This window comes from Sapajus apella, unplaced genomic scaffold (assembly GCF_009761245.1).
Source record: "Sapajus apella isolate SASKATOON/1434 unplaced genomic scaffold, GSC_monkey_1.0 scaffold25, whole genome shotgun sequence".
Classification (NCBI taxonomy): domain Eukaryota; kingdom Metazoa; phylum Chordata; class Mammalia; order Primates; family Cebidae; genus Sapajus; species Sapajus apella.
Genome location: NW_022436965.1, coordinates 6,040,077 through 6,066,580, shown reverse-complemented (window position 1 = coordinate 6,066,580; position 26,504 = coordinate 6,040,077). Strand labels below are relative to the sequence as shown.

Sequence of the window (26,504 nt, the reverse complement as noted above, 5' to 3'; positions counted from 1 at the left end):
ACACTTCCTTGTTTTAAAGTGGAGCACAGGATGCCTGGTTAAAATGTGTTAGTGGTATTTCATTTTATTTATTTATTTATTCATTTATTTGGGGGCTTTCTGGCAAAAACTGGAAAGCCTGCTGGACAAATTCTAAAAGAGCTGTAACACTGATATTCCATTTAAAAAGGACTTGATCATTACTTCCTTTTATGGCTTCCTTTAGGAAATAAATACTGATCCCAGGCAAAATCTTTTTCCATCATATGTGGCTACACCAGAGCCAAAGAGATTTAGGCAAAGGAGGACAATTTAATTTCAGTCATGAGAATGGCTATGGTTAGGCCCAAATTAGTCCAGATGGAACAAATTTTGCCACAGGAGTTGAGCATTGGCAGTTTTAAGTAGTACAGAGTCTTTAAATATATAGCCAACTCTAGATTAGTTATGCAAACGGAGGAATAAGAGACTCGAATGGTAGAAAACATCAAATACTCTGAAATTAATGTAGAGCTGGCTTTGGAAAGGATGGCGTAAACAGACACACAGAGATAAACAGACACACACACCTGTGCTGGAGCTGGGCCTCCTCTAACCTCCTCCCAGCAGGACCTGTGCTAAGAACCCTGAAGCAAGCTGGGCTGCAGTGGAAAGGGGGCCTGAACTGCAGAGGATAATCCACAAAGCAGACAGCCCAGACACTCAAGCCTCCTGAGCATAGGAATAGGGTGTTCCTTGGTCACTGCTAAAACTCCATTGTCTGGCTTGGAAAGCACTTAGTGAATAGTTTCTAATGAATGAATGAGTGAGTGAGTGAATAATCCGAGAACTCTCCAAGAAGACTGTCCATAAACAATCACAGGTAAGCCTGCAAGCTTCTCCTCTGAAGTGACACTAGGTGTGGTGTGTTTGTTGGGGTGTAGAGGCCCCAGATAGAATGGAGAACCATAGAATTTCATTCTGCAGGATTCCTTAGAGGCCATCTAAGGCCTCTTGTATGGGAATAGGTAAACTGTTTTCTGTAAAGGACCAAAAAGTAAATATTTGTGCCTTTGTGGTCCGTAAGGCCTCCATTACAACTATTCACTTCTGCTGCTGCAGCACAAAAGCAGCCACAGATAATATGCAAGTGAATGTGCCTGGCTGTGTGCCAATAAAATATTATTTACAAAAACAGGTGGTGGCCTGATACAGCTCAAGGGCTTCAGTTTACCTACCCCACTCCTGTGGATCCTCCTAATTTCAGAGGAGGCCACTGAGGTAATTAGAAGTTGAGTGACCTCCCAAGGTATGCATGGACTGGCTAATATTGGAGTTGGGGCTACAAACCCACATTTATTGGGTTTGTAGTGTCATTGGGTATGACTCTAAGCCAAAATTTTAGGTTTTCCTGTTAGAGGAAAATCCATGTATTCATTGATTTGATTATTCACTGAGAGTCTACATATGCCCGGCGTGGCACCAGACCCTGGGTATACTTGAGTAAACCTGGGTGACATGGCTCAGCTCTTTGGGAGCTTATAGCAGAGAGGAGGCAGGGCAGAAGCCAGTCTAATTCAGTATCAGGAAGGCTACAATGGGACTTGGGAGTGCAGGCAGTATCAGAATACACAGGCACTGCCAAAGGCAAGAAGCAAACCTTCCTCTGCCTTGCATCCATGAAGCTTCCACAGGAAGGCCCAGGCCCCTAACGGTACCTCCAGCATGCTCCTTTGCAGCTGTGATCACCTCCTCCCAGTTTCTTAAGTTTAATTATCCTCTAAAACCATGTATTCCTGCTACATGGTGGATCCCTGCGTGTACAGCTTATTTAATTAGTAAGAGCATGGATTATCTCCACTGACCTTTGATCTTTCCAATTAAATAGTTCTTTGAGTTCACAATCTGATCCATGTCAGAACGGATTGTTCCTTCCAGGCCTTTTGTCAGAGCTCTGCATTCCTCCTTCAAGGCACTTAATCCTTCTGAAACTTGATGCTGAACCAGGGTGTAGGCCTCCTCGAGGAGCTGCAACAGGGAATAACACATAAATCAGGGCTCTGTCATGTGTAAGCACTGATGGAGTCAAGTAGAGGGAGGAGCCTTCATCACAGACCATCATAACCTAAACAGAACTGTACACACATTGTAATTTTTCTTTCAAAGTTGGAGTCTGTTTGGATTAGTCTTCATGTAAATGAGATTGAGTAGGTTTGAGGTAGGTATTTCTACACTCAGGGAAGGAATTATCAAACAACAACTACAAATGCCCTAAAAGAAAAGGGAAGGGAATGTTCCCATTTTGAGTAGCTCAGCTGTGGTGCAAAACCATTGCTTACAACAAGCCAGGTCCTCTTTCTGTCGTTCTTCTTCCCCTTCATCTTAGGCAGCAGGTCTGTCTGAAGAGTGGGCAGGAGCTCCTCCATCACTAGGTTACTCAGGATCTGCACGGCAGAAGACATCCCAGAGTCAGTCAGACAGTGATGGCTACATCTGAATATCAGGCCAACTAAAGACGTCCTGATTAGCTGTCCCTGTCCTAGACCAGATGAACTCTGTCTAGGTTACCCTGTTAACCCACAGAGGCCACAGAAATCCCAACTAAGACAATCTTAGAGGCTGAACATTCTTAAACATCCACAAGGAACGTAACATCTGCTGATATTCTCCTCTTGTTTTCCCAATGAAAATAACAACTTCCCCAATTTCAAACTTCACATATTCAAATTTGTGATGTTGATCATGTTAGGGTCACCGCCTGCCGGGGTCTGCCTACAGACCCCAGCTGTACCACAGATGAATAAATGCATTCACACACAGAATACAGTGAACGAGTGGGTTGAGGGGTTGTGAGCTTCTCACAGAGAGAGATTGCAGCTATGCAACACCCATTAGCTTGCCCTCTCCCCATTTATTTAGTATAGATTTAATAACAGAGGCTTTAAGTCAATACACTTAACAGAAAAGGTTTAAAGGTCAAGTTCTGATGCTTAAAGCAAACCCTATGAATTGATAATATCCTTGGTTAACCTCCCCACAAGAGGGCCATCCAGCTCTAAGTTTAGTTTCAAGACCACATGAGTAAACAAGTTAATTAGGTAAACTCCCCTACATACTCTAGCTATTTGCCTTACTTATTAACTAAATATAAAGGGGATTTAGGCTACCTGCAGCCGAAAATACTACTGAAACTATTTTAAAAAACCCTTCCAAAAGGGTTTGGAACTATATTCCATCAACTTTCTCTACTATTTTTCCCTTAATATTTTTACTATCATCCTGAGGGGATTCCTACATAAACTAGAACAATTTAGAGGGTAGAGTAAAATGGAAGATTCCAATAAGGAATAAACACATCATTAGTAAAATCATGAAGTGAATGCTAGGCTTGGTTTGGTGGCTTGAGTCTTGGTCTGTGTTCCCTGTCATTCCCCCTAACCCCCTTCATGATCAAGGTATCGAAGTATCTTCATGATCTTAGTCCCTACTGTCCCCTGGGTCCTATCATCATCCTTTTTAATGTTTAGGAAAAGAAGGGAGGAGCAGTCTGAAGAAGTGAGAATAATGTCTGGACCAACCAGACCCCATGTACCACTGTATCCCACCATGCAGCGCCTTCATCCAGCACTGGAGAAAGGCTGAGGGGATGCTCCAGGAGATACAGCCACACTGAAGGGTAAACAACAAAGAAGATCTGCAAGGTTGTCTGCTAGACCTGCTCTTCCAAAGCCAGAACCTAAGCCTCAAAAGGCCCCTGCAAAGAAGGAAGAGAAGGTACACAAAAGGAAAAAAGGGAAAGGCTGGTGCTGGCAAGGAGGGAAATAATCCCGCAGAAAATGAAGATGCCAGAACAGACCAGGCACAGAAAGCTGTCGGTGCTGTAGACACCAGGGGAAGCGTGTGCATTTCTGGCAACTGTGTACTTCTGGTGACTGTACAATTTGAAATACTGTTTTTTAAAATGGAGTTTTATAAAAATGCAGAATGTTGTCTTACTTTTCTTAAAGCTATGTTATTATCACACAGAATATTTCATTGTTTTTGGTGGAGGGGGCATATGTCACTAATAGAATGTGTCCGAAGCTGGACTGATGTGGGGAAACACCTTTCTTTCCAGTTTTGAGAAACTTCCTCTTGGCTCTCAGAAGGGGATTCCCTGACATTGACACACATTACCTTGGCAGAAACACCTTATGGTGTGGAAAAACAAAAATTCTTTTTTATTTCCTCTTCTCCCTCTCTGCCTTTAGTATGGTCTTAACTTCCTTAAACCCAGAGACCTGTTGGGACCTGACACCTAAAATTAGCTAGCAGTCAGGGGGTCATCTGGACCTTCCAGTCACCCCTATTGAGAGGACATCTCTCAAAAGAACAGCAGTTCCTTTTTTAGACTGTGGATTTCCAGACTGATGATTCTGCCATTTTCATTTCATGTCCTGAAAGTCAAGATTGGCTCATGAAAAGCTGTTAAACAACATGCTACCTGTGAAATGTCAACCCTCACTGCAATCAAGAGTCTAAGCAAATTATTTCACTGGGTTTTATACAGCTTTCTGATGTTGGTTCATTGAAAAAGAGAGTTTGGAAGTTGTTGTATACTACTAGTGATTGCTCATGTCCTGCCTAATATACTATGATTGCTTATAAAAAGCATCTTTTGACAGGGGGATGGAGACAGCAAATCACCATGGCACGTGTGTACATACACAGCAATCCTGCAAGATCTGCACATGTAACCCAGAACTTAAAGTACAATTTTTAAAAAAGCATGTTTTATAAGGCTGGATACAGTTGAAAATAGGAAAAAGAAGCGAATAATAAATATTTTGGAACAATCAAAAATTTGAAACATTTATGGGAGGGGTGTGAGATAATTAATGGAGACTGAAACAAATAAAAAAAGGAAAAACTAAAAAAAAAAATGGGAGGGAGTGTCTAAAATTTTCAGGTGTTTTTAAAAAATGTGTTCCCACATTGCTCCTAAAATTTTGCTTGGATAAATTAAACTATTTCTTGTGAATCTGAGCAGTATTCTACATATCCACTAATGCTTCCGGCCCCTCCTTCTTTACCCCTGTCCCTGAATTGCAGCAGCTTTGCTGTTCAGATTCACTTTCACCATGAATCTTTTGAGGCCCATAGCTCAGCTTGCAATCATAGTCTGCACACTAAGATTTACAGACGGGGCAAGCATAGTTTTAAGAAAGGAAGCAGGCAGAAAAGCAGAGAATCACTTGAAGCATCTGTTCTATGAGTTTGAAATAATATTTGTCCAAAATAACTGATCTCCTTTCACTGCTCATAAAAATTCAAATTATGCTTTGGGAATTAAGGAAGATTTGCTCTGAGGTCACTGGTCAGCCTCATGCTAGTGGAACTGCTCATGAGCTCACTCGATCTTGCCTGTAATCAGGGCTCTGTCACAGCAGGGTGTAACGCTTTTGCTGAACCAAACAGAAACACTCAGGGTAGAGGTTGATGAGCCATCCAGCTCACTGTGCCTGCGGGTTTCTGGGAGAGAAGGTGCTCAGCTCAGCGCAGCAAGTGGGGCTCCTGTCATCTGACATGTGGATCTGCCTGGTGTGACAAAGGTTATGGTGGGGACAGGATTTCCAGTAGCCCTGGTAATTCACCAGTGGAGATGTTTTTGACCTTTCTTCACCATTCTCTGGGGGCAGTCGAGAGATGAATCACTATTTTCTGTGGAATTTAAGAGGAACCTAACGTGCAAAACTCCATGGAAATTAGCAGGTCCCACAATTATTGAAAGCAATGGCAAAAACTGCAATTACTTTTGCACCAACCTAATAGATTCAGTGGGTAATTAATAGTCCACCAGCTGACCCTGCTCGATGGGATAAGTTCTGGTTTGGAACACATCTGCCCAAAGTGTGGTATGGGAAGAGTGAGCCAAGAGGAACCGAGACCAATGCCAGAATTTAAAATCAGTGGGTTGACACTATGAAACCCGAGGGTCATAAGAATTGTCCCAATTCATCCTTTTGCAGAGATTGGTTAGAATTTTAGCTTAAGTGTGAAACGGGTTTGAAAATATAAAAATGTTATATATAAAGGCCAAAGAAAAATGATGTTCCATTTGGGTGGGCTTAGAGTTTCTTTAGTCTTTCCCACACAATGTTCCAAGAAATTTGGTTCTATTTTACAACTTAGGGAATTAAAGGAAATATGTCTGGGAACAAAAAGAAGGGGTGGGAGCGGGTTCCAAGTAGGGGGCTGATATGGTTTGGCTCTGTCCCCATCTAAATCTCATCTTGAATTGTAGCTCCTATAATTCCCATGTGTTGTGGGAGGGACCTGGTGGGAGATAATTGAATCATGGGGCAGTTTCCCCCATACTGTTCTCATGGTAGTGAATAAGTCTCACTGGAGCTGATGATTTTAAAGGGTTTTTTTTTTTTTTTCACTTGGCTCTCATTCTCTTTTGTCTGCTGCTATGTAAGACATGCCTTTCCCCTTCTGCCATGATTGTGAGGCCTTAACAGCAACTTGGAACTGTCAGTCCATTAAGCCTCTTTTTCTTTATACATTACCCAGTCTCGGGTATGTCTTTTTCAGCAGCATGAAAACAAATTAATACAGCTGGGGAGTGGGGCTCAGGGAATAGCCATAGGGCAGCAGAGCCTCTGGGTGCTGAAGCTCAAGTGTGTCTCATCCCAACCACCATCTTCACCCTCCAACCTTCAGCTGACCCTGCCCTGACAGAGTGTTGCCTCTCACCTCCCCAGAGCCCCATTCCCTACCAGGGTCTGCCTTCACAAGCAGAGTTTGAAGCCTTTGGGCTTCTTTAGAGAAAATAACTAATCTAATAAATCATAATAATGAAGGAATTCCCTAACTTCCTCCCCTCAGAATAGTATCCACTGAATTTTAACATAAGCAACCTAAGAATATCATTTTAGTTTTCTTTTTTTTAATGGGGGGTGGTGGCTAGGGGAGTGTTTGCAGACTTAACTGGTAGGACTTAGAGATTTAAAAATTCTATCACTCCTATAAGAAACTAAGCATGTCACTAGGTTGATCAAAACCAACAAACCCAGGATCACCTCTTAAAGGCCACACCACAGTGCCTCCTTTCAGAGGCTGTGCTATGAGGAAGGCATTACATCCAGAGAGACCACCCTCCTTCCTGAGGCAGGCCCCACGGTCTCACCAGGCTGCTGGCCCAAGCCCCCTGTGTTACTGAGTGGCCATGGGTGAAAGAATCCACTCCAAAGGGGTCACATTCAAGATCTTTCAGCAAAAGACAACTCTGGAGCATATGGACAAGGCCTAAAATATGTGGGTAGTTTTTTTAATTTTTTTTTTTTTTTGGTCTTAAAACTGTTGTGTGGGAATTATGAGCTGTTCTCTAGCCCATCTGGGTATTCTAAAAGCAAATAATAAATATACCACATAGCTAGAGATATTTTACAGTTGCAAAGCCCTTTCCCTCATGATCTCATTTGATGTATTTACATTGACAAGTAGAAAATATGTTGATGTTTTTACTGACATACAAATATTTTCACCTTAACAGACTGACAGGCAAGTTATTCTGAGTCAGTTGCTTTTCCTGGAAACTTGCCTAAAATAACCATCGCCACGAGGGCCTTCTACACTTGCTGTGTGAGTCATTACTACGAAGGTAATGGAACAATGCAGGTCCCCTAGGGTAGAGGGGTTCAGGGCAGGATTATGATAAAGGTCTTAGCAGACAGGAAGAAAAAATGCAAATAAACCCAAGGCTTTACACAAAAGATGTCATTTTCTCCAATTTGGTTATGCTATACCATATGTCACGCCATTTTCTTTAACCACTTGGTGGCTTCTTGAGGCCCCCAGCTTCTTTTTTCTAGGAGTCTTAGGGTAGACACTGCTTTACTGTTATGATCCATGTCTTAGAGTCTGTGGGGAACCTTAATCCTTACCTGGCCCCACACAGGAAGCTTTGGAAGCCATTTTCTTTTAACAGCTTCTCCAAGATGGTTTAAATGCATTTCTGTAACAGACTAGCTTTGTGACTTCAGCTGACTGCTCTGAATGTTCTTTCTCTCACCTAGAGGGTGCTGGACAAATAATCCTGAAATGCCTCTCCAGCACTCACATTTTATGAGTCTGTTATTTTGCCAAAATACTTAAATTCTGGGAGGAGCAAAACCACTTTTTTTGTTTTTTTGGTTTTTCTTTGAGACAAGGCCTCACTGTTTCCCAGTGTGCTGGCACAATCACAGCTCACCACATCCTTGAACTCCTGGGCTCAAATGATCTTACTGTCTTGGTGTCTTGGTTTCCCAAGTAGCTGAGACTACGTGCACATACCACCATGCCCAGCTAATTTTTACAAAACTTTTTGAAGAGATCGGATCTCGCTATGTTGTCCAGGCTAATCTCGAACTGTTGGATTCAAGCAGTCTTCCCACCTTGGCCTTCCAAAGTGCTGAGATTACAGGTATGAGCCACCACAGGCAGCCCCTGTGAAACTTCTTACTGGGACACTTGATAACTCCAGTGATTTTTTTTTATCTCTTTTCTGCTTTTTTTGTTTTGTTTTGCTTTCCCACTTAAAATGTTTTATACTGCAAAACTAGGAGCTTACTATGACCACTTGCACGAATGCTTTACAATCTCCATCTATATAGAGACACACATACATATACCCCACACACATATGTGCCTTGTCTTCTGCATGCTTTCTATGTGTGTCTTGCCTCACCACGATGGCAAGGGATGAGTACTTTCTCTCTCTTCCAACTTATCCCATTTAGCACATAATCAGCCTAAAGCCAAAAGCAGAAAGTAAGCAAAAGAAAACACAACAAACTCAAACTCAACTCCCAGAAAGGACTTATTAAATACCTATTTCCAATGGCATCATGGAGGAATGTGAGTTCACATAAGTTTTCAAGTGAAAGAAAAAAACGAAGCAAAAAGGCATGGCTGAACTCAGGGAGTTATTGATAAATAAACGTGTAACTTAGTATATTCCCATGGTTGGTGTTGGTCTTTCACTGTGTCAGAAGCACTGTGTCAGAAGCAGAAGCCATCATTTCCTTTGCCATTTGTCCACTTGGCATATAACCCTGAAATTATCAGCTCCACAGGGCCAGGACCATTCTGGTCTTGTCAATCTCTGGATCACTAGCCCCCAGCACAGTGCCTGGCATAGGGTCAATGCTCAGTAAATAGTAGTTGAGGCTGGGCATGGTGGCTCATGTCTGTAATCCCAGCACTTTGGGAGGCTGAGGTAGGCGGATCACCTGAGGTCAGGAGTTTGAGACCAGCCTGGCCAATATGATGAAACTCCGCCTCTAAAAATTAGCTGGGCATGGTGGCATGCACCTGTAATCCAGCTACTTGAGAGGCTGATGTAGGAGAATCACTTGAACCTGGAAGGCAGAAGTTGCAGTGAGCCAAGATTGCATCATTGCACTCCAGCCCAGCAAGACTCAGTCTCAAAAAAAATAGTAGTTGAATGAATGAAACTGGGCAAGTCACTTTGCTGTTATATGCTTCCCTCTGTTTTCTCATTTACAAAATTGAAATAATAATAACTGCCCTACTCATCTCATCAGATTGGCAAGACAAACAGCATTAGGTTTTGAATGTTGTCAAGTATCACAAACACGCATTTGACTACTAGTCTACTAACTGCGTTGGCTTACATGGCAGGCCAGCTGGTGTCAGGTGCTTCAGCCGCCCCTTTTGACACTTTTTGTTTTCCTTTATGGTATAAGTACAGTAACGATTTAGTTCTCTCAGATTTATGAGAGAACTTCCCCAAAATATCAGAAATCAAGACTTGTTAAAAATTCTGGAAGAAGTTAAGTCTCAGGTTGGGAAATAAATGAGTTTAGAATCTGCCAAAAAGAAAAAAACGAAAGAGAAGATTCTAATGGTAAACACATGTTCTCACATGGTGAAACCATAAAGAAGAGCTCCCTCATGGGTTTTCAGCATTAGATGTTTAATGGCCACACAGAGGCAAGGCACCATTTGGCATACTCCAAATATTGTTCTACAATAAATTCCACTGGCTCCCAAAAGAGGTACCATGGGAGATGTGGAAAAAATAGAAAATAAAAAAGATAGTATTCTTTTTTGAGATAGAGTTTCGCTCTTATTGCCCTGTGCAATGGCATGATCTCGGCTCAGCGCAATCTCTGCCTCCCAGGTTTAAGCAGTTCTTCTGCCTCAGCCTCCCAAGTAGCTGGGATTATAGGCATGCGCCCCCACAGCCGGCTAATTTTGTTTTTTTTTTTTAGTAGAGATGGGGTTTCTCCATGTTGGTCAGGCTAGTCTTGAGCTCCCAACCTCAAGTGATCTAACCGCCTTGGCCTCCCAAAGTGCTAGAGTTACAGGCATGAGCCACCACGCCCAGCCCAAAAGATAGCATTCTTAAATATCATGTTACTTTATGTAAATCTGCCCATATCCAGCCTCCTCTTCTTGGCTGAAGCAGCCATGTGACTGACATCATCATGGAGGCTGGGATCACATCATAAAGCATAGTTTCCTTTGGAGATTTATAATACTGTCCCTGGGATTAAGCCCACTGAAGTGCTTAGGCCATGACTGGCATCTAATCAGGGTCATGAGAAGTTATAATGTACCACGGGGACAGAAAACTAGAAAAGGTAATTGAAACATATAGAAAACTGTCTAATGCTTTGAATTTTTTTTCATTACTTCATTTACACATAATTCAATAAAGACAGCTGCATGCCAAATACTTCTCCAACTGCATCTCACTTGTCACAACGCTGCAAGGTAAACATTATTATTCTTATTTTTTTCCAGGGGAGCAATCTGAGACTAAAAGAGGTTAAGTAAGTTGGCATGACTTAAGTTCAAGCTTCATGACCCTAACTAAAGCCCTGTCATACACTTTGCACTATTCCTTGCTACTCACACTTGATTCTGGTGTGGAAGCACAAGGTCATTTGAAAGAGTAATTCTTTTCATGGAAAACAGTGGAGGCAGCTCTTTCCACTGTAGTTCACGTTTTTGGCTGCCCTATGTCATGCCCAGTCTGGTGGTCTTGGTGGTGGGTGCCTAGTAGTTTGCTGACCAATGCTTCCAGACATGAGAGAGATGGCCTTTGGAACCACATCTTCCATACTTGCAACTTTTTTGTTGGATTGTTTAATAAAATGACCGTGACTTCCTACCACCCAAACACCCAAACATAGACAGAATCCAAAATGTTGAGCCCCATGTTACCTGGATTTCATCCCCAGTGATCATTTCCCAGGAGCCATAGTGACCCTTCTCCTGTCGGAAGAATTGCACAGCTTCTAAAAAGGCTTGGGCTTCAAATGTCATCTGCTTCATGTAATCTAAAGAAAAGATGAAGGGGCATTGAGCAAGGTAAAACACTCTACATTTCCCCATAGCTCTTCAAGTGCAGTGGCTCAGAGACCTAGCATTATCTGAACATGAGAATGCAAGGAATTATGAGACACAGAGAAAGTTAAGCAAGTACTGAATTCAAAGTTAATTTGTAGGTGAGGCATACATCACATTACTGGTTCATTGTCCTAGCTGATAAATTCTATCAGTTACTGAGCATGCTGATTAGGACTGGAAGCAGTCCTATCTCCCTTACCCTCTCTTGTACATGCTTCCCTATCCACCCACAGGCAGTCAGTGACTTTACGCCACCAGCTGTGACACCTCACTCAGGCAGACTGTCCCTTAAAAGTGCCTCTTGTGTTCAAAGTATATCCTTCCAGTTTCCCAACCAAAACTCCAATTTCTCTGTGACGTGATATCAGCTTTCAATACAATATGCATCAATACAACATGCAAATTTATGCAAATGAAGATAATAATTGCTAAGGCTTACAAAGCAGAATAATGTTCATCTAATCACTTTACATATTTCATTGAAACCTCACAAAAACCCTTGAGAAGAGTAGTAGTATCCTCATTTTACAGATGAGGAGACCGAGGCATGGAAAGATGAATTAATTGCCTAGCTCATATAGCTAGTGAGTGGCAGATCCAGGGTGTGAAAGGTTGTCTGACCTCAGAGCTTGCCTCTAGCCATGATACTATGTTGTCTCACATACTAGTTTTATGGGTTCACCCTTCTAATCATATTGGATTTTAAATGGTGTCATATCTGAGAGGTACTATCCTACCACAAGGAATAACTATTTAATGGTGGAATTTCAGGTGTGGTAGAGGGATCTGGGGCTGAATGGCCTTCTCAGAGTTTCATAAGTCATGCTACACATGCAGTGGCTTCATTTTCAGCACATAAAATTGGCTTTTGGGGGACACAATGATAACAGAACTATAGAAATCTTTGTGGAGAAATGAACTTTAGAAATAATCTAATCAAATAATAAATAATCAAGCCTTAGAAAGGGGAAATAAAATGGGCAAAGTGAAGCGAGTAAAAAGGCCAAGTTTCCTGACTCTCCTCCTACAAGGCACAAAGCTCTCCTTCATTAGCATATTTATAGGGCAACATTAGATTGATGATTTACAGGTGAGGAGGAACCATCACAGCTTTAGACAGTGGGATTCTTCAGTAAAACACTAAATAGTTGGCCGGGCGCAGTGGCTCACGCCTGTAATCCCAGCACTTTGGGAGGCCGAGGCGGGTGGATCACGAGGTCAAGAGATCGAGACCATCCTGGTCAACATGGTGAAACCCCATCTCTACTAAAAATACAAAAAATTAGCTGGGCATGGTGGCGTGTGCCTGTAATCCCAGCTACTCAGGAGGCTGAGGCAGGAGAATTGCCTGAACCCAGGAGATGGAGGTTGCGGTGAGCCAAGATCGCACCATTGCACTCCAGCCTGGGTAACAAGAGCGAAACTCCGTCTCAAAAAAAAAAAAAAAACACTAAATAGTTGATATGGTGGACTAAGCAGAATGAAAAGAGGATCAATCTGCTTTCAAAGGTGACAGTCAACTATAGATGGTGGATGACTCTTCTGAGATTGGCTTACTAGATCACAAACCTCAGAAACTTGGAAAAGAGAAAACAATTCAAGGCTTAGCCTCTACAAGAGTTCAAGCAGAAGTATTCACAGTGAGGATATCATGAAGTCTATGGAAAGCTCCATTTTCAAAAACGTGGAACAGTGGCCAGGCATGGTGGTGGCTCATACCTGTAATTCCAACACTTTGGGAGGCTAAGGATTGAGGATCACTTGAGGCTAGGAATTCCAGGCAAGCCTGGGCAACATAGTGAGACCACATGTCTACATAAAGAATTAGCTGAGCATGATGGCACACGCCTGTAGTCTCGACCACTCAGGAGGCTGAGGCCAGAGGATCACTTGAACCCTGGAGTTTGAGGCTGCAGTGAACTATGATTGCGCATTGCATCCCATCCAGGGAAACACAGTGAGACCCTGTCTCAAAAGAAAAAAAAGAATGTGGAATAGTAACTGACATTTCCAACATCAACATGGAGATTTGGTCAAAATCTAAATTAAATTTTGAAAAAAGAGCATGTTTCAAGAATCAAGTTTTTAAATTGAAGCATTTTTTGCTTGTTATTTTTCTTGACTTGGCAAGTGATTTAATGTTTAATCTTAGAGGTCTGGAAAATAAAAATTAAAGTCCTGCTATAAAATTAACAATACCATTGGTAGTGTTCTCCCCACATGGGGATTGTGATATGGGGCTTAGTATGCTAGGAGGGACTTTACCAGCTGAGATGGAAACTGTAATTACTACATTGGGATTCAAGACTGATTCATGTGCTCTCATTTTTAACAGCTGTTTTCATTTCCAACCTAAGAAAACAAACAGATAGAATGAAATATGGTACTGTATCAGTACGAAGTAAGTATAGCCAGATCTGCAAGCCAGGGAATGAAGTTTTAAATTCTTCACACCCTTATAAGAAGCATAAATTTATATATTTCCTCCTCTACTGACCTCGGTAACTGCAGGAAGTGCTTAAAATCTTGTCCATTACCTTGTGTATCTATATCAAAGCAAATAATGACACTCCTACTGATGGTTGCATTTTCAAAGATCTTTGGAAAAAAGAAGAAATGGGATTTGGAGATGTGGATGTCAGACAGAAGTCAAAGAAGGAGCCAGAAGGAGAGCTCGAATGTAATAGTGTTGGAATTGAGGCACCTTAATACAGAAGAAAATAAAAGTATTAGTAATCAAATGGGCCACAAAAGAAATTATAGTCATTGAACAATGAAGCCTCAGAGAATGAGGGCCTGGATCTGAATTCTGGACTCTACGTAGAATTCAGACAGACTTAAACTAGATTTTAACTACCTCCTTTCTATAGAGGAAAAAAGATCTAATCTACTGATTCATCACTGTATTTTTGGCAAATAAAGTATTAAATAAATTAATACATGTAAAACTTTTAGAATAAATCTGCCACATAGTAAGTTACTTTATATACATTTGTTTTTAAGATTATAAGCACAGGTCAATAGCAACTGACAGATCATTAAGCAAATAAACGACAAAGGTTTGCTTTGTAAGAGACAACGCTGTACTGCAATGGCAATACAACCTCCCTTTCTTCTAAGTTGTTTGCAAAGGCATTGCTGAACTCAGTCAGAAGTACAGGTGTTCGAGAGAAACCAGATTAGCTGTTATTTGATGAACCTCCTGACAAAGATCTCACGGGAACAAATCCCAGGTTCACAATCACCTACTCTCCTGCCAACAAGCAAATCGAGAGTTTCTTTCCGTGGCCCTCAGAATCAACAGTGGTTTTTGGCTTTTAAGCCACCTCCTGGAAAGCCAACTTAGAAAAAAATGGCAGGTGTCAGCCCAGACTCTACTCTTCCAGCATCCTGTAATTATGCGAAGGCCTGAGAGACGGATGTGCCAGGGAGCAACTTAGACATCACTACATTCAGCTCCCTCATTTAATGGATGAGGAAACTGGAACAAGAAATGGTTAATTTCCTAGCTGAAGGTCACACAGCTGGTCAGTATCAGAGCCAAAAGTTGAAAAAGTGGCTCTGGCACGTCGTAAGTGGCCTTGGCATTCATGCTAACTTAAATAACAGACTATGAGAGTTGGAAGTGATCTTAAAGGTCACTGACCCCAAGCTCTCGTTCTATGCTGGGATCCTTCAGAATCCCAGACAGACCCTAGTTTGGCCCCGGCTTGATTATTTCCAGTGGCAGGAAGCTCACAATTTAATGAAAATAGTTCTTTCCGTCACTCAACTGCTCCAAATTTTCCTTCTGTTGAGCCAAAATCTGTTTTTATGGACTCTCTCTCCCAATAATCTAATTTCTCCCTTTCAGAGCAAAATAGACAAGTTTACTCTTCTTCATATGGTAACCGGAAAAAAACAACAACAGTAATCAGCTGAATATCCTTATTCCTCTTCAACTGTTCTTCAAACAACGTATCTTTTGAATCTTTTTGACTTTCCCTTTTCCTTCTTTCCCTCAGTGATCCATTCAAATTTATCTATATCTTCCTTAAATTTGGCTCCTACAGCTGAATACAATAGACTGGGTATTGTCTGACTAGTGCAAATTATACCAAGTTGAAGGAGACTTTTTTTTCTGATCTTTAACCTCCTTTTTAATACAACCACATCATACTGTTGACTCCTGTCTGTCTTGAGTTATAAATCCTTATGCCTTTTTCATATAAAACTCTTGCCAATATAAGCCTCTCCTAGCCTGTAGTTCTGCTTTTGATGTTGAAGGACAGATTTTTAACTTTATCCCTATTAAATTACAACTGACTGTGATCAGCCCAGTGCTCCAAACCTGCTGAAACCATTTAAAAACTGTGATTCTGTCCCCCGACTCTCGTATGCCACAGTATCATTCAAAAATCTGGTAAGTTTGCCTTCTATGCTTCTTGCCAACTCATAGATTTAAAAACATTCACCGGATCAGGATGAGGAAAGAGCCCTGGGAAATGATAAGCATTTGGGGAGGCACGGGGGAGGCACATTTTGGCCATTCATTCAACAATCACATCCTCAGGACCAAGAACTGTCTAGGAATGCACTATTCTCTTTACTCTCTCCCTACTTCCTCATTCGTGCGGCTGCATGGAAAACTCATATTTGGTAGACATGATTAAGGATTCTGCAAAGAAAGGAAAATTTCTCCAGGCCTCTTGGGGACAGTTATTCATGGGGCCAGCCAGAGAGAAGCTGCTTTTGTTTTTTTCCACTTATACAGTTTTATAACACATCTGAATCAACTGAAACACCAAAGCTCCAAGGCCTGGGGAGTCATTCTAGATTCTGACTCTGGCTGTGGTGTTGGGACCCCCTGACTCAGGCTGGGTTTGGAAGCTGCCCTGTTATTTTATTTTATCAGTAAACTGTGCCAAGCCCTGTTAGCTGATCTGCTGGGTGATTTGTGAAAGGTATCTAACAGCATTACTCACTATGCTGCTACAGGGCTCATCTAACTGAGTTACACTTCTAAACAGTCTTTCGCTTCAGGTCAGATGTCACCTTTCCTATGGGAGATGCAGTGAGGCTGTGTGCCCTAGTTTCTTTCTAGAACAAAGAAGGGGCACAGGGGAAGGTAATAAACTTTTATTGAGTCCCTACCATGGAGCATGGACCGTGCGAGATGCTTACACACATAGTCTTATATAATCCTTCTAACAATCCCATCCGGGAGGAATTAATATCCCCACTTTACAGAAGACAAGGAAATGGAGTTTGGGGAAGCCTAAATAGTTTCTTTAAGCTAGCATGTGGTCAAGCAATGGCCATTTATCTCTAAGTCCTGTTATAATACTTTAGGATGTAATTTTTAAAAACTTTTTGAGATAATTTTAGATTATCTCAAGATCTCAAATTTGAGATTATCTCAAATTATTAGCTGTTATTTCTCATGCTGTTATAAGAAATAATATAGACATATCCTATATATACCCTTCACTCAGGTTTCCCAAAAGGGAGCATCTTGCAACCCTATAGTATAACACACTACAACCATGAAATTGACATTGTTGCAGTCCAACATTTTTATTCAGATTTCACTAGTTTTATATGTACTCCTGTGTGTGTGTGCGTGTGTGCCATCCCATTTAATTCTTTTTTCACTCTTGTTGCCCAGGCTAGAGCGCAATTGCGCGATCTCAGCTCACTGCAACCTCCATCTTCTGGGTTCAAGCAATTGTCCTGCCTGAGCCTCCCGAGTAGCTGAGATTACAGGTGCTCACCACCACACCCAGCTAACTTTTGTATTTTTTAGTAGAGACAGGGTTTTGCCATGTTGGCCAGGCTGGTCTCAAACTCCTGACCTCAGGTGATCCACCCACCTCAGCCTCCCAAAGTGCTGAGATTATAGGCATGAGCCATCGCATTCGGCCTAATTTTAAAGTTATTTTAAAAGAGACTTTTCTTCTCAAAGTTTAAAATAATATAATTCTAGAGTTTGGTCATAAATTAGAGATCACTTAGTCTAAATCTTTCACTTTACAAATGACCGAGGGCCAGACAGAGTGTGACATGGCATTACTAAAAATAAAACAAAACTCCTTCCCTGGAATTAACAATGAATGGTACTCATTCTAATGAAATGGTAATAAAAGTTTTCATTTTGTTTAAAAACACATTTATACATGACCAACCTAAGCAAAGGTTTATCACCATATCATAAATGTTAACTCTTATGGGAACCAGCCCCATTACTTAGAAGAAATTGTTAAGCTATCACAGCTCCCTCAATTATATTTTACAAACTATAATACTACAATATTAATCTATGACCAAATCATATCTGTGTTAGTGGACACAGACCTACCAGAAGGAGAGGAGGGATGTGTTAAGAAGAAATGTATACCCCATGGAGATCCACGGACCCAAGGATGAGTTACAATCATGTTGCTCTAGTTGAAAATATAAAACCACAAGAACTCACTCTGAGAATATAAAACACCTCTCAAACAAATGGAAGACAGGTATTTCTAGTAAAGACATTGTTCTGAGATACATTTTTGGCCACACAGAAAAATACTGCATATCTTGTCCAGCTAAAAGCAGTCCATCTCTTGAATCCTTTACTTGTCAAAAAGTATTAAAAGACTATTTGTCAACAGTGAAAAGGAAGTGGTGACTACTAGAACAAGGGATGACAGACTAACCTCATTTCCTTTAGATAAACATACTAGATTGGTAGATTAGCAGGCTGTCGTACCTAGGCAACTATTAACATCTTGCATGATTTTGATTGGCACAGTAAAGAAATTTAGATTGGCTGATGATGCAAATAGACACAATCAAATGGTTAAAAACCACCTAAATGATGGGTGCTGGGTAAAAGGGCTGAGGTTATTGACATCCTAGAGGGAAATCTCCAGAGCACTGCCTTAAAACATGTTCGATTACTTAGAAAAAGAGAGAGAGAGAGAATTATAGTTATTAAATTTTATTTACCAACTACATATGAGGCACTGAGTTAGGCTCTGAGGATACAAATCTGAAAAAAAAAATATGCTTTTAACTTCAAGTTCCTCACAGTTTAGTGGATGACAGAATCAGGATCCAAAATGAAGTACAATATGGATAAATGAACCTAGCACTTAAGTCCAAAAACGCATCCACAGAAGTAAACAATATGTGCCTGATACATAGTAGGCATACAATAAAAGATTGGTAAATAGATTGAATGAATAAAGGTATCAAGTTTGAAGAAAAAAAAAATCCTGAAGTTTCATTTAGCTGCAAGCTCAGTGCAAGTCAGTCAGGGATGTGATACAATTGTTCACAAAGCATGTAAGGTTGAACTTCAGAAATGTGAAATATAACAGGGACAAGAATGGTCACAGGTGTATTCTGAGGTATGCTCCTCTGAGCCCATCATTCCATGGCTCTAGCTCATGCTGGACACAAGAATGTTTTATAAACATTTTTTAAAATAAATAAAAAAGTGGAGTACTTTTGAAGGAGACCAAGCGAATGAGGAATCTCACAGCCTTGAAAAGAAAAAAATTAGAAGGAATAGATCTTTATCTACATGAAGATCTTCAATGGAACAGAAGACCGGATTAGTTTTATGGAGATTCAGATACTAGAGCCAGGGTATGTCATCTACCGTATGGCAGATTTTGACTCAACATAAAGAGTAAACTTCTAACGTATGGACTTATATTAAAGTCAAATAGGCTCCAACAGGATATCAAATGTTCCCCTGGAAGGGAAGTACTGCATCTGGGCTGAGCTACCTTGCAGGTGTACAGATTTGCTGAAATCTCTATTATATAGTCTCATGGCGTCAGGTGCCTCCCCATCACTGAACTTACAGCACTTATAATATTAAGGCTATTAGTGTAATCATGTTAGATATGTCTTACCCCTAGACTGTAAATTCCAAGAGGATATGGTGCTGCCATTTGTATTCACCCCTGCATCCCTACTCCCTAGTAAATAGTACTTATTAAATGTTGAAAGAAGGAAAGAAAAAAGGGAACGCAGGAGGAAAAGAAAGAGATTAAAACACTAGAGGAGGGGGCTGGATTAAATCTCCTATAAAGTTCCTTCTAATTCAAAATTTCATGGTTACAAACAAACCCAGGTTGCAAATGATTCACATTGTCTTAATGACTCCCTTCCCTCCTGTTGTAAAGAGATACTGAAGGGAATCGATGTCCTCTACCCCAATGCTCTCAGATTTTGGTGAGCATCAAAATCACCTAGCAGAATCACCTAAAACAGATAGCTGGACCCTAGTCCCAGAGTTTCTGATTCAAAAGTTATAGGGTAGGGCCCATGAACTTGAATTTCTAAGAAGCTCCCAGGTAATGCTGATAGTGCAGGTCTGGGAACACACTTTGAGAACCACTCCTCTACCCAGCATTGGGAGAGTGGTTCTCAAACATCAGAATCACTTGTGTTGAGGCCAGACAAGGTGACTCACACCTGTAATCCCAGCACTTTGGGAGGCCGAGGCGGGTGGATTACCTGAGGTCAGGTGTTTGAGACCAGCTGGGCCAACATGGCGAAACCCTTTGTCTACTAAAAATACAAAATTAGCCAGGTGTAGTAGCATGTGCCTGCAATCCCAGCTACTTGGGAGGCTGAGGCAGGAGAATCACTTGAACTGGGGAGGTGGAGGCTGCAGTGAGCTGAGATTGTGCCATTGCATTCCAGCCTGGGCGACAAGAGCAAAACTCTGTCTCAAAAAATTAAAAAAAAAAAATCAATTCTTGAATTTTCCAGAGATTCTGATTCAGCAGGCATGGAATTGGATCCAGGAATCTGTATTTAAACAAGCTCTTCAGACAATTCTGTTGCAGGTGATTTACAAATCACATTTGAGGGAAAAAAAGTAACATGGAAGAAACGGAGAAAGTAGAAGACCACGGCTCTCGAATGCTTAAGGTCTTGATGACCTTGCTTCCTCCTTAGCAGGTTACGAAAGGTCTACTCTGTCAACGGATCACCCCCTTAACACAAATGAACCCTTGTACTTAGTCAAAGTGATGGTTAAAAATAGTGCCGCAACGAAGCTTTATCAAAAAATACGTGGATAAGGAATCAACACTTCAGGTGGATTCATGAGGACACCATTCCAAATAACTAAAACTCTACCCATGGTGGGACCCCACCTCCTCCCTTTGGAAACAGTCATCATTGTCTGGATGTAAATCCCAGATGTAACCTTGATTGATCTTTTTCTCTTTTCTGGCACTCAATGGATATGTGGAGTATAGCTTGTGTGTGATAGCCTTTTTTTCTCTAGCATGAACGATCTGTTTCTTTACTTTTTTTTTTTTTTTTGTCAAAGCCTCACAGATACAAAAATGACCCACACTCTAGTCTCTTCTAAAAAGCATGGATGGTGGCTGGGCATGGTGGCTCACGCCTGTAATCCCTGCACTTTGGGACGCTTAGGTGGCTGGATCACCTGAGGTCAGGAGTTCGAAACCAGCCTGGCCAACATGGTAAAATCCCCTCTCTACTAAAAATACAAAAAGTTAGCTGGGCATGGTGGTACATGCCTGTAATCCATCTCAAAAAAAAAAAAAAAAAAGGTATGGATGGTGTCATCAGGCCACCCCTCCAAAAAAATGAAAGAATATTTGCTTCTTTCCAAATACCATCAAAATACTCTCTGCCTTGAAGTTGTGATTCATTGAAAATGCTTTCTGTACACCTGAAAGAGTTAATCTATCACCTATGTGCCACAGCTACCCAAACAGTCAGGTCAAGAGAACAATGATGCAATCAATTATTTCCTATCTTCCCCGGACAAATCTATACAGCTTTATATGGGAAGATTTGTATTCTAAGACAGTCAGTGCAAAACTATCTCCCAATCCCTTGTTAATTATTTGTGGAGATGCTGCTGAAATGATCTCCGGAGAAAAAAATTACACCCCAAAACCTAGGCAAAACAAATGAAAACCATCTAATTCCCTCTTTAAAAATGTGAATTTGAAAAAGTACCCACCATATAATGTTTTACAGGCAGCTGTGGCCATCACACACCCAGGTTCTCTTTCAGCTCAGACCACAGAAACTGGGTCATGTGCCACTCAATGACATTGCGGGCAGCTGTGTGGCTTACTCTCTGTAGGCAAAAGTCTACCACACAACTTGGATGCGATTTAAAGCAAGCTGGAGTGTTCAAACAATAGGAAAAATGCTTCTTTAGTCACGACTTGTCCTTCATTTTTGATGACACTTTCTCTTATTTCTGGAAATGGCTGTTGACAAATGGTCTTGGTATAATTTGTCAGTATGGCACACAAAATATTAGGGACATTCTTCCTGCCTGATTCTATGGATTGCCTTCATCTTGTGAAATCAGAATACCTCAATCTTACCAGCATCCGTGAGCGCACGCTTTCTACAAGTAAAGGCAGACAGTAAAATAACTTGGCCAGCTTACATGAGAGAACAAATCACTGGCATTAATTGGCATCACTCATCATATCCTATCCTAACATACCCACAGAGTCTAGCACTGTCTGATGATGCTATCTGGGAATATTCTACTCATCATCATTACCAATGATTAATAATAGCATCTCTCCTGAACTTGTCAGAGGATTTTACAGTCTACAACATTTCATTTGATTTTCATTGCAATCTCATGAGACAGGTAAGACAGATGTCATCATTTCTGGTAGAAAATGGAAAAAACTGAAATCAAAGAAGTTTATGTCATTGCCCAAGGATAGCTCATTTTATCAGGTCAGAAAATAAGAATAAAAATAGGCACAATATAAATTTCCAGCCCCATACAGATTGAGCTTCAAAAAAGAACCAATCTAACTTAAAACTTTTAACTGCTGCAGTTTACCCTTGTCTAGGATAATACATCTCAGGTTCCTTATTTGTAACCTTTTTCCAAAGACCTAAGAAATTAAACTGACCCATGCTCCATTATCTTCCTAAGAAAGAGGGATGGCAGCCACAGACTCCGGCAAACCTATTAGCCTGCCCTGATCAGAAAGGTGAGAACACTGGCTAATTTCATGGCCCACTCCTTAGGTTTGGAGTGGCAGTATTCGATTAATCTGGTCTTAGAGACCAGATTATTTTTTTTAATGAGAATTTCAATAGTCATGTACCAATAAAGATAATGTCTACATTCCTGACCTATTACAAGAAGCAGCAGTACTGCCAACAGAGTTCCCTTTAATTTCTGGGTTATCTGAGCCCACAATGTGTACCAATTCTGCATAACTGCTTTAAGCCAAAAGACACTAGGAAAGCATTTTGCCTTTGGGGTGGCCAAAGGCCTGGGACGCTGTGCATCATCAGCATGAGTTGTCTCACTACAGGATCCATTTACACTTAAGGTAAATAGGTGCTTTTATTGTGAAAGTTCTAAGCATTACAATTATTTTCAGTAAAGTTCAAGGAGCATCTTGTTTAATAACTCAGCTAACAACAAGTTTAAACAAAATAAGATGGGATTACAAAACAATATTACGCAGTCACTAAAATAAGACTTATTTTCTAGAAATTAAAATAATAATTATGTTGACATTATGGAAAAGTAGTTTGGGGATAATTTTAATTGCAAAAAAACAGATTACCTGCCAACTATGGTGGCTCATGCCTATAATGTTAATACTTTGGGAGGAGGGAGGATTGCTTGAGGCCGGGAGTTCAAGACTAGCCTGGGCAACATAGTGAGACCTCGTCTCTACAAAAATTTTAAAAAGAATTAGATTATAAAATTACATATATATCCTGATTAAGTAATGCAAAATATGAGCAAGGATCAAAAGAGAATGCATAAGAAATGATAGGTGAGTTATGAGGGATTTGAACTTGATTCTCAAAGCTTATGAAATGTTATACTATTATTTATCCTTAGGAAAATACAGGCTAATCTAATGACTTTCTTTTTTTTTTTTTTTTTCCATGAATCTTCTTAGGACCATGGTTGATATTTGCCTTTCCAGAGTCAAAATTGTCCTGTGCCTCTTAGGATCTCAGAGAGCTCTTGTGAGCACTGGCAGCTGCCAAAGCCCAGCATGCACCATAGGGTCCAGTCCACACAGGGGGTCCAATCCACACAGGGGGTCCAGTCCACACAGAGGGTCCAGTCCACACAGGGGGTCCAGTCCACACAAGGGTTCCAATCCACACAGGGGGTCCAATCCACACAGAGGGTCCAGTCCACACAGGGGGTCCAGTCCACACAGAGGGTCCAGTCCACACAGGGGGTCCAATCCACACAGGGGGTCCAGTCCACACAGAGGGTCCAGTCCACACAGAGGGTCCAGTCCACACAGGGGGTCCAATCCACACAGAGGGTCCAATCCACACAGAGGGTCCAGTCCACACAGGGGGTCCAACCCACACAGGGGGTCCAGTCCACAAAGGGGGTCCAGTCCACAAAGGGGGTCCAGTTCACACAGAGGGTCCAGTCCGCACAGGGGGTCCAGTCCGCACAGGGGGTCCAATCCACACAGAGGGTCCAGTCCACACAAGGGGTCCAATCCGCACAGAGGGTCCAGTCCACACAGGGGGTCCAGTCCGCACAGGGTCCAGTCCACACAGGGGGTCCAACCCACACATGGGGTCCAATTGACACAGGGGGTCCAATCCAAGGTGTTTGTAAAGAACTTTAGTGAGCGGAGACTCACACCGAAGTGAGCCTTTCTGTCTGTCAGGATGGGCTGAGCTCCTGCCCAGCTCCTGACTCAGTCCACCAAGCAGTCTCCAGTGTGATGCCAACTGAAGAGGTCATTCTTTTTTCTCCTGAAAGATACTGTTTGGTGTGGTTTACTCAGAAGAGGTCTCCACTGCCTCCTTCAAATGTTCTGCTTTTCAGGAATGGAGGGAAAATCCTTACAGCCTGGAACACTTTTGAGGCTTGCCACAAATGTCCTTGAAAGAAATATTACCATCCACTGCTTGCCACCAAAACTGGGCATGATCCGGAGACGACACTAGTGTGCATGTGTCATAGGTGATGTAGTCCATGACACACCCTGATGGACTTGTGTCCCACTGCACTAGAATGTCCTTGTGGACAAGGACTGTAATATTCATCACTGTATCCTCAGGCCACAGCACAGTGTCCAGTGAGAATCAAAAATGGGCACTATTTCCACTTCTGCCTTGTCTCCTGTGTGACTCAAGGTGAGTTACTTTGCTTCTCTGGGCCTAATCTCTCATTTCAAGTGAAAGGCTGTTTCATTTCAAGAAAAAGTCTGCTTTTTCAGCTATGAAACAATGTAATTCCATGCTGAACTGAAAGTACAGTTAGTTGTATTCACATTTGGTTGGTGCTTTCCAAGACAGTACTTCAACTTAGGGACACAAAGGTCCATATTTAAGGCCACCTTCTCCTTTTCTTCTCACTAAACCTTCTCTCTCTCTTTCTCTCTCTCTCTGTGTGTGTGTGTGTGTGTGTGTGTGTGTGTGTGTGTGTGTGTGTCTTTCTCTCTCTCTCATCTTTCTCTGGGCTGCAGAAAGTCATCAATGTAGCTAATGGAAGATATTAAATGGCATGTGTCTTTCATTATATTTCTATTGGACAGCACTTGTCTAGGGTCTCTTTGCTCTCCTCATTTCCCCTTCTACTCCCCTGAATAACAGCTCATTTTGTGGTTATTTCCATTGGGCTTATCATATGGGCTATCTAATTAATTAACCTACTAAAATAGTGAACATATTCAAATTTGCCATTTCATGGTCAATGACAAGATTAGCAAAACTATGAAATATAACATCACGAATTCAGACAATCACATGGGCTTGGCCTCTAAAATATCTTTCTTTTTCTTTGAAAAAGTAGGTTTCTTCCTAAATACCTTAATTTACCATTTAACAAAAGCATTGTGTTTTACAAAATCATCCAGTTATCCAGAAAAGCTACCTTATTAGTTTGGGTGTTTATTTGAGTATAAACTGTAAGGTCATTAAGTGATTCTATCTCAACCAGAAATTTTTCTTTCATAAAATGCTTCAGAACAAAATAAATTATACCCTTTGTACAAATCAAGACTATACATTGGAATACAGGTCAGTTCTTGACTATCCTTGTTAACTACTGATAAAGCGATGACCGTCATTCTTAAAACTTCGTATTTGCTTCTGTACTGATGTTAACGAAGCCTAATTTGCATTTACATTTGAATTCAAATGAGTCTGATGTTCCAATGATTCATCCTATTTTAAGCAAAAAGCAAATTTGCCTTCTGAGAACTAACTTGTGCCCAGCTATTCTCTGTTCCTTACTTCCAGTGAGAGTAGATGGCATCTCAGAACTGGCTGAAAATGCTCACTTATCTTTCTTCCCTTCCCTTCCCATGCTTCCTCCCACTGAATCTTCTCCCACCCTCAACACAAACATACACACCTGTGCACACACACACATACACATGTGCATACACATAAACACGCACATCTTTCTCTGTGTTGCAGAAAGTAATCAATACTTTGTCTTAAAGGCCTCTCCCAAGGTAAAAGAAGAGGACATGGGAAGTCTCTTTGCCTTCCCATTAAGACTCTAGACTGGTGCTATCCAAAAGAAATATAATGAAATGTATTTCATAGAATGAGATATAATGAAAGCCATGTATGCAATTTTAAGTTTTACAGTGGCCACATTAAAAAAAAAGATTAGTGATAATAATGTTTTATTTAACTCCAAATATCTGAAATATGTAATCAATATAAAAATTATTGAGATTTTTACCTTCCTTTTTTAGTACTAAGTCTTTGAAATCTGCTGTGCCTTTTCAAACTCAGCACATCTGAGTTCAAATTCGGGACATTTTAAGTGATTATTAACCACATGGGGCTACGGCGGCCATATTGGACAGTACACCCTAGATGCTTGTGGTTTAAGAGTATGTTGTTTATTTGAGTGGGGACAGAGGAGGAGGCAATGACAGAGAGCATGCCACTGCACGCCTGATCATGTTCAAACAGCCTCATTACAAAGGGATCTGTTTATACCAACAAAGAAGGAAGAAACTTGATTTTTTCTATAATTCATTATTACATATATAGCACAGCTTATCTAATAGAACAATCCCAGGATCAGAATAATACACAAAATTAAGGAATAAAATAACCTGTAACATGTCCCTATGTGGATTAAGGTTAGTTCAAGTTCAAGACCCTCGACAGTG

General features: G+C 41.1%; 1 protein-coding gene and 1 non-coding gene across 2 annotated transcripts in view; both read right to left on the bottom strand.

The window, feature by feature from the left end:
• NIBAN1 (niban apoptosis regulator 1) overlaps window positions 1-26,504 on the bottom strand; it is a 158,456-nt gene that overhangs the window by 20,516 nt on the left and 111,436 nt on the right. The window contains exons 6-8 of the mRNA XM_032291160.1: window positions 11,179-11,294; window positions 2,298-2,402; window positions 1,824-1,986 (exon numbers count right to left, since the gene is read on the bottom strand). Of these exons, the coding sequence (XP_032147051.1) occupies window positions 1,824-1,986; window positions 2,298-2,402; window positions 11,179-11,294 (384 nt within the window). The remainder of the gene's footprint in view (window positions 1-1,823; window positions 1,987-2,297; window positions 2,403-11,178; window positions 11,295-26,504) is intronic.
• LOC116560351 lies at window positions 91-152 on the bottom strand. The gene has a single exon (XR_004272932.1). It is a non-coding gene; the product is annotated as a U7 small nuclear RNA (small nuclear RNA).